The 9280-nt window shown below is 34.6% G+C and overlaps 1 protein-coding gene across 1 annotated transcript in view; it reads right to left on the bottom strand.

Moving 5' to 3' along the window:
* Positions 1-412: 412 nt before the first annotated feature.
* LOC129285532 (ABC transporter C family member 12-like) overlaps positions 413-9280 on the bottom strand; it is a 28589-nt gene continuing 19721 nt past the window's right edge. Inside the window, 12 exon segments of the mRNA XM_054921272.1 lie at positions 413-1344; positions 1826-2071; positions 2696-2817; positions 3768-4001; positions 4004-4523; positions 5123-5446; positions 5656-5836; positions 6131-6516; positions 6685-6837; positions 6929-7027; positions 7191-7391; positions 8145-8285. Coding sequence (XP_054777247.1) covers positions 1186-1344; positions 1826-2071; positions 2696-2817; positions 3768-4001; positions 4004-4523; positions 5123-5446; positions 5656-5836; positions 6131-6516; positions 6685-6837; positions 6929-7027; positions 7191-7391; positions 8145-8285 — 2766 coding nt within the window. The 3' untranslated portion in view covers positions 413-1185.

The raw sequence follows: 9280 nt of genomic DNA, 5'->3' as shown, positions 1-9280 counted from the left end.
GTTCCCATTATGTTAAGGGATGGGACATTGTGCAATTGTGTCATCGGTTCAGATGTGAAGCTAAAATATGAGCCGTGTATCATCATTCATGGCTCTTGTATCATGATGAAATTTATAGAGAATTTGCCTCTTTTTTTTTTTTTTTTGGTTATTCCTTGTCACATCAGAAGAATTTTGAACATCGGATCTACCCATATTACAGAACACCCTATCAATACCCTTGGCATCTTAGTTAACATCAAGTAGCTATTATATCATTTTTCAATTATATTTTTAAGGAACAAAGTCCAACAGTTTTTTCTCAATTTGATCCCACAATCCTATATTTTAATATGTATATAATCTATGAGAATCAAGGTATATACCAGCATCAAATTTAAATTAAAAAAATAAGAACATCAAAACAATGGGCTTTTGGCACAATATCGGATCTTCAACATTATTAAAGTACAATTTTCTATTACAGCTACAGTTCCCCCCCTTCACAAGTACAATGTTTATCTTCCCTGCAAAGTTTTTGTCCCCAACAAAATGGTTTCCAAAATGTTAACCAAAAAGAAAAAAGTGACATCATGGTGTGAAATTGAATCTCCTACAGGATATCTGAGTACGAAATTATAACCTTTCATGTATCAGACCAGACCAGACTTTTTATTTTCGACCAATCCAGGTAAGTAGATGCAAGAAGCTATAGCTTCCTGCTTGTTTGAATCCTCAAGATGGTAAGCACTAACATATATCCATCTAACATTAAAAGACAGCCAACAAAATCCATACTACTTTATGCCAAGTACTATGAAATTTTTAATATCTTCTTTGTAGGGGGTAGGCTGTATGAAACCAAATCTATCTGCATGAACCTGGTGTTGAGTCAGACTCTCTTCTATAGGTTCTTGTAGAAACTTCCTTAAGGCTTGGTTTGGATGGGGAGAAAAGAAGAAAATAGGGAGGAGAGAAAACTAGGAGGAAAATTTTCAAAAAATAGTAAATTTCTTTACTATTTTTAGGAGTTTCTTCGCATAATTTTATTTCCTTTCTGTTTCTCTCTCCATCCAAACAAAGGGTAAGTGTCACTAAAAATGTTCTTTGACAAAGGACAATACTTTCAGTGCTTTGTATCGGAAGGTTGATTGCTTGATGATGAAATGCAAACAGTAGAAGTAAACTATCTCATCATCCTTCTTCTCAGTGCTCCTTGTTTTCTTCACCAGAATTTTCATCTTCTGTTCCAAATGCAAGGGCACGTAAGTACTGAGCATTTGCTGGTCCAGTACTTTGAACCATCTTGTAAAATGCACTTCCTTCTTCTAGTAGGAGCTCCTGAGGGGTGTTGTATTCAAGAACCTGTAAGTTAAAGTAGACAAAGTATTGATGTGCAGTCATAACGTTGTCTTGAGAATACTAATTCATTAAACTGAGAAGACTTTTTACCTAAAAAAAAAAAGAAAATAAACTAATTTCCCAGATCAAGATCATATTTTGTGATAATATCAAACAAGGCTATTATTTTAGTTGCAACTTGTTATTTGTTTTTTCATAAAAATTCCAAATCAGATGATAGCTATAATTACAAAAACTCACCAGGTTACTAGAGCAATTTGTAAATTTTAGTTTTCAGTATTGGATGTTTGATTTGATATCAGATTCAGATGGCATCTTTTGTTACCACTTATTTTTTGACTTTCAGATGAAAATAAATAGTGAGATGCAACCAAAGTGATAGGGTCATACAATATTACCACCAAGGGTATCCTGATCCAATCTCTCACATTAACATGCCCTGTTTTCTACTAGCCATCAGCAAGAAGGAATTAAGAAAACAAACCTTGCCATTATCAATCACGAGAATCCGATTGCAGTCAATAATTGTATTTAGTCTGTGTGCAATAACAAGCATTGTGCAGGACTTAAATTCTTGGCGAATAGTTTTCTGTATAAGGGCATCGGTTCTAACATCAACTGCTGCGGTAGCTTCATCTAGAACAAGAATCTTCGACCTTCGTATCAAGGCCCTAGCTAGACTTAACAGTTGTCTCTGCCCAACACTGAAGTTTTCACCTTGCTCAGAAACCTTAAATTTAGTTCAAGAGATTACCATCAGGTTGGCATTTGCCTTGCTTCATAGGTTTAATAGAAAACTTCAGATAAATCTATGAATATAATTTAATTCAATTACCTAGTAAATCTAGTTACCTTTCACAAATACAAGTACCCTGTGACTCAGTTTAATTGAATTGAGATTGTGCTAAATAAATATAGAAAAACTTTTAATGGTATTGTATTTTATAAAGTGGGAAAAGGCTGGCTGCTGTTGTTGTTTGTATTATAGATTGTGAAAATTATCCCAATACAATAAATGGACTTGTAAATTTCTTTTGTGATAGAATGAAATTGGAAAGTTAAAATTTGAACAATGAAAGGATCTTAGTTGGAGGATTAGACTGTGAAGTTACTTTTGCGTTGCTTTCCAATTCTCCAATTAATTCGATACCATATCCCTTGTTTAATCATGTGCAGTAAATGTAGATGTTACTTAAATGATTGAAGAACTTAACTAGCATCAATATGATTTAATTATCCAGCTGTCACATGCAGTTCATCTACTATAAAAAAAGAACATGATTGAATAATTGGCATTGCAATTGAAATTAATCTAAGCACTTTGAATGAGTAAGTTCAAGCATAATCCCTGTACCTCAGAATCTAGACCAAAGGAATTTCTGCTAATCACACTTTTCAAATGTGATCTTTCTAGAGCCTCCCAGAGCTCAGCATCAGTGTGTTCCATAAAAGGATCAAGATTGAATCGAACAGTTCCTAGGAGGCAAAAAAGCACAGATATTTAGAAAAAAAGGGTAAAGTTCATATACAATGGGTGTTCAAAAATTAACATACTAGATTTTACATGTTCGTAAAACCTATGCTGTGTATGACCAACATATATCCATGTATTTATGACAATTGCCCCTCTTCATATAACATTTTTAAGGTATGTAAGCATCTTCTGGCTAGGATAGTTTGTAAATGCATACCATTCAAAGCTTGGTTCTAATTTATTAACAACTTAGTGAGTTCCATAATAATAGTACATTACTGTTTGATTTTATACTAAAAGAAAAGTCTTTGTAACAAGAAAAGGACAGATAAAAAGAATACTTTTACTGTTCCTTCCTAAAGTTATATCATCCAAAACTTCTCCGAACTAGAAGAGATGTCACAACACAAAACATGGAAGGCTATATATATCCATATCATTTCTAAAGATTTCAAAATCAGATGTTAAGAAGTTAGCTATCATTATTTCATTTTGTCTTTCCGTAGCTTCTTGTTGCACCATCACATGAGAGATTAATTAATAAAATGAAATATCTTTGATTTAATGAAAGGTTGAACTATGAGAACACTATATTTTCTATAGACTCCTTTGCATTCAAACATCTATAGCTAAAAGCTTGCATGGTAGGGACTAATAACTAAATCTAGCTAGTTCCAGTAGTGATCAACCACACCAAGGGACCCTTATTCTTCCTACAATCCCATGTTATAAGTATTAATGGAACGGTCGCAATAAATTCCAAAGGCATTTCTGAAGTCTATACACAGTGGAATATTGGTATTGTATAACCTCTTGAGAAGAAATCATCATTTTTGTCCTGAGATTTTATAATTAATCAATAAATCAATAAAATTTTATAAAAACAAGAGTCATCTTCTCTGAGTACTTTGAAGAGACATAGAATCGTATTTATGAGCATGATGATGCATACCAGAGAAAAGAACCGGTGATTGTGGTATGACAGTAAGAACTTTTCGTAAATCTTCAACTCCAAATTTAGAAATATCACAACCATCAATAATGATTTTTCCTTTTTGCAGTTCCACAATCCGGAATAATGCATTAAGCATGCTAGATTTTCCTGCACCCGTTCGTCCAACAATTCCTACCTTCTCAGTTGGAGAGACTCTAAAAGACAACCCATGTAAGACTGGAGGAAGTTCAGCCTGTAACGCAAGCCAACATCCTCAAATTCAATTGATCCTGATGATGGCCATCCAGGTGGTGGGCGGTTAGTCTCAATTATAGTTGAAGCCTCAGTTTCTAACTCGATGTATGTGTCAACACGCTCAACAGCATTTAAACTATTTTCTGCTCTACTAGCTTGTCTAAGGACACGGCTCAAGAGGTTTGTGATGTTTAAAGAATAACTGAGAAGTAGACCCATTGTAGATGCAAACATGGCTTGGTTTTGGGCTGCTGCATTCTGCATCACAGCAAATGTTGCAATGAACCAAATCATGAGGCCTCCTAATATTTCCAACCTTATGGTTAGCCACCGATTTGAACTAATATTCACCAAGGTGAATCTAATGTTATTGTCCATGAATCTTCCATTAATGTGTGCCATCCTATCATATGCTTTGTAAGCACGGATGCTTGCCAAACCATTCAATGCTTCTGCAAACTGTGCATAGACAGGAGATCTTGTGATTGAATCCAACCTCTTCACCTCTCGAGATGTGCTCTGTAAAGTATAGCATGAACTAGAAAAATTAAACCACAAATTATGATCACTGATGAAAATTTAAAGTAAACAACTAACGTGGGCTTGCTTTTTCTCTATGTCAAGTCCAAATGGCTTCTGCTCGAGGAGGTGCATGGAAAATTTCAATAAAACCATTCTTGGGCCTTCACTAAATTGCTCAAGACTTTGGGACGAAATGGTCCTTGACAATACCTAATACTAATTCGGTTACCCCACTAGAGACTGATGCTCCCAACCTTGCCTTTAGCCTGTTAAAAACTTTCGCATAGATTGCTCTGACATCAATGTTATCCCAACATGTATTTTACATATTATTTATTGATTTTCTTTTCATTTACATCTACAATAAATCCTGAATACCTCTATCTCTAATAGTACCCTAAAATTTTACAATAATCCGTAATGAAAATGCAGATTAAATAGAAACAACTTGTTAAGTTTATCATTTCTATAAATCAGAACACTCTCAAATCGATAGATGAAACAAGAGAAGTTCAAGGAAAAATATAGATTGATCCCAAAAAAAAAAAAGGAAAAAGGAAAAGAATAAAACACAAATGTGGAGTTATGAAACAAACCTGGTAATACAAATAAGCTGCATAAAACAAAATCAGAAGTGGCATTACGGCCCAGAGGGATAATGAGCTCACAGTGCCAATAAGAACAAAAGTTGAAAGGAGTTGCCAGAATTGACCCATAAACATATTCACAAAACTAGCAACATTGCGATCAATGTCTCCCAGGTCTCTTGCAAACCTATTAAGTATACGTCCAACAGGATTAGTATGAAAGAATACCATTGGAGCCCGAAGTATTTTACGTAACATGGCATCATGCAATCTTTTGGCAGCATGAAGACTTGAAAGGATCAGCCAATAAGAGTTTGCAAGAGTTACAGCTACCTGAAACCAACAAAGGAAATAACATTTCCATTACAAGATGTTGATGAAACAGGAGCTTAGAAAGTTATGGTCCAATGACAGTAAGATTTGTCGAAGAAAAGTGTTTTACATAAAAATTCTGGTCAATAGTGTGTGAGTTGAAAGGTGCTTAATGTAATGTCAAAGTTTTGTACTTGAAAGCATCATGAGAAGGTAAGAATATCAGACACCTGCCCAAATGAAAGAAGCGCATAGATTAAAATAAAATATCCTTGTTTATAGCCCGCTGCAGTACTTTTATTTGTCCACACACTTAACCATGTGCTACTTGAAATTCGAAGAATTTCTGTCATTACATAGCATGTGAAGAGTACTAAAACTGCCCAGAGTCCTCCCAGTGCAGACTTGTACCTATAATTTACACAAGATACGATGATGTAAAGCTGTGGTCACGATAGGGTAAAGTATTTGACTAAGCCCTTCATATGAAAACCATAAAAGCAACCAGGAGATTATTAAATCAAGAGTAATTAGCAGTTAATTTACTCCCACAACGATATTTCTGCCATTTCACAGAGGAATAATTCTGTTATTAGTGATTCTGACACATAGTGATCAAAATCATTTCATTTATTTATTTTTTTCAAACTACGACTCAAGAAAAATATAATAGAATTATCTTAGTTCCCTAAAGCTTACTCATACCTCGTCAAAACTTTCCAGCTAACAACCCCTGTTTCCCGCTCTTCTTCTTTAATAAGCATGGATTTCTGTAATTTGCCCTTCTTTTTATGGCTTGTACCATTTGGCATCTCTAAAATCACATTATTGGCTGCCGGTAGAAAAATAGACTTATCATAGGCATCTCTGTCATTCATATGATTTAGTCTTTCTTCCATTTTGCCCGCATTTTCCATTAGTTTCTGGAATAGTGGCCCACTTTTAGATAACTTCTCAAAGGTACCCTGCTCTTCGATTATGCCTTCCCTAATCAGAATGATATGATCCACCTGAGGGAGGAAATGAAGTTGGTTGGTGACAAGAACCCTGGTTTTTCCTTCCAGCCCTTCCTTTATACAGCTCTTGAAAACCTAAATGAAATGAGATCACAGTTAAACTGTGTTTGACCAGCATACCCAATATCTGACTTTAGGATGTCTTGAATGAAGTATGTTGCTGAGCACCAATCCCTTCCATTGTTTTCTTAATCATTGAAATAAAGTAAAGGGTTGCATTCCATAAGAAGTTAAAAATTATACCTCTCGAGCAACGTGACTATCAAGGGCACTTAAAGGGTCATCAAATATGTACACATCTGAATTTGAGTATACAGCTCTCGCCAAGGATACTCTTTGCTTTTGTCCACCACTGATATTGACTCCTCTTTCTCCAATCTCAGTAAAATCACGTCCCTGAAGAAATACATGAACGAGGAAGAGATAGCATTCTACATTTTACTTTTAAGAAGCAAAATTAGAGATATAATTACATATAAACTCTTACAGGAAGTAAGTCAATATCATGCTGCAATGCAGTGACATCAATGGCCTTCTGATACCGTTCATATTCAAACTTAGATCCAAATAGTATATTTTCACGAACCTGGGGAAAAAACACATGATTCAGGATTGAAACTGGTGACATAAAGGTACATTCATTAGGAGGAAAAAAAAGATATGAAATAAACTTTTTAAGAAGTTCAGGAAAGTTTAAATGAAATTGATAATTAAATAACAAAGGAGAACATAAGCAAGCTCCAACTGACAGTAGCATTAAGAATCCAAGAAATCTGAGGGACATAAGCAACAGTGCCTCTGATTATAACATTTGCATCAGTTATGGGAGGAAGCTCTCCAATCATGGCTGACACAAGTGATGTTTTCCCTTGTCCGGTACCACCAACTATTGCAACTAAGCTGCCATTCGGTATTTCAAAGTTTATATCTGATAACACAGGCTTCTCCATCTGCCAAATCCAATAGTTTCTCAGAAACAAATTGTCTTAAATGAAATATACCAAAATAATCAACATTGAATTTTGACGTGTCAAAATAAGAATATCATTTATGGTAAGAATCCCATTCATTTTAACCACAAACTGAATGTGTGGTCTCACAAGAAGTGCCGATCCTTATTCCAAAAGTGCTAGACTGGTTTTGGGGGAGGGAACAAGAGCAGTAGTATGGCTGATCAAAGTTCTATCCATTGTTTCATAATTTCAGAAGTACTGCATAGAAGTTTTACATGCATATATTTCTATTAGAGTCTGCTGATGGACAAAAAATGCCAGAATCTTTTGATAAGTAAAATGCATCATAAATTATTAAAGGCTATGCTGTCAAAAATCTATAAGAAAAAGGCCGCAATAGTTATTTTGTTGTCTTACAATTAGTTACTGCATTTTTCTTTAAGAATTAGCATATAGAATGACAAGGGCCCCAAGCCCCCAAGTAAGAGAAAAAGAATCCATGCTTTGCTGACTAAAAAACACCTTAATACAGGAAATTAAAAAAAAAAAAAAACTCTATCATTACCTTTTAACTTATACAACAAAAACATGGCATTTTAACTACTTACCCTTTACTCCCCCGTATTTAGAAGATTATTTATTCACAAAAGCATCAAAACAAACAAGAGAAATTTTAAAACAAATAATCACTGACCTTAGCAGTGGAAGTGCATTGTTTGATACAGAAATAAGCACAGTTGAAACACTGACCTTTGTATCCCATGAAAAGTATCCATTCTGGATGGATATGGCTGGAAGTCCTGGTAGAAGAGGTGGATTGGGTTTTAAAATTCGCTCCTCAGCTAAGAATAGTTCCTGTAAACGTTGAAATGACACATTTGCACTTACAACCTGCCAGAATACAGGATGAAGCAGAAAACTTCAGTCTTCCCCAATAGAAGGAATCATGTAAAGCAAAATATCCTCACACTGTAATTAATTCTTTTAACTATCTTCTCTGAGAAAGGAGTTTAGGGAATTATATTAAAATAGGCAGACTGAGATTGTAAAGTAAAATCCTAGAATTTACAAAGAATTCATTTTCGGCCAAAAGAACACATATATGTATTTGAGAAAACAAAAGGAATAAACAATTATTATTGGAACAACTTGTAGTACTTTTTACTACATTTTGGCTAATAATAGTATTAGTATTAGTATTACAATTAAATCCAGACAATAGATTAGCTGCACTTAATTTTTCACAGACTATAATAAATTGATAGAGTTTAAGACTTGTGCTTCTCAATGTCTTGTTCCATTCTTCTCATAGTATTAGAGCTGATCTCCTTCAGAAAAATTTGTAATTCCTACCTCCTACACTGGAGAACCTAAGGGCACTACTAGCACTGGCAGCATAACCCTTCCAGGTAACTGTGGCAGAGTGCATCTGCCTTAACAAACCAAAACCATTTTACTCACACTTGGATATTGGATTCAGGATCATTGAACTAAATTGACAAGCAAGCTACTGCTGTTTGAACAGTTTAGCAGCTACATATAAAACACCTATAAAAGTTAAAGTAGCAAATGGGTCACTTGTTAAGGTTAATGGTTTGGATACTGTTTGCATTTCTGATCATTCTGTTCTTGAGTGAGTCCTATGTGTTCCAAATTTTCTCGTAACATGCTCTCCATAACCAAATTTCTAATGCCAAGGAAGAAGATAGAAGAGAAAATGAAGCAAGGATAGAAATAGATAGACAGAGTTGAGAGGATGAAAGAAGAAACAGAATTCAAATTCTGATTATGCCAAAAGCTAACAACAAAACTAACAAGTTGTCTATATATAGCCATCAGTCTTAAGTCACTAACGACCCTAACTACTTACTTCTTTATTCATATAT

The sequence above is a fragment of the Prosopis cineraria genome, unplaced genomic scaffold, assembly GCF_029017545.1.
Source record: "Prosopis cineraria cultivar Desert tree isolate PC_DT_omini unplaced genomic scaffold, ASM2901754v1 PC11, whole genome shotgun sequence".
Lineage (NCBI taxonomy): Eukaryota > Viridiplantae > Streptophyta > Magnoliopsida > Fabales > Fabaceae > Prosopis > Prosopis cineraria.
Note: the sequence above shows the minus strand (reverse complement) of the source record. Positions and strands in the feature narration are given on the sequence as shown.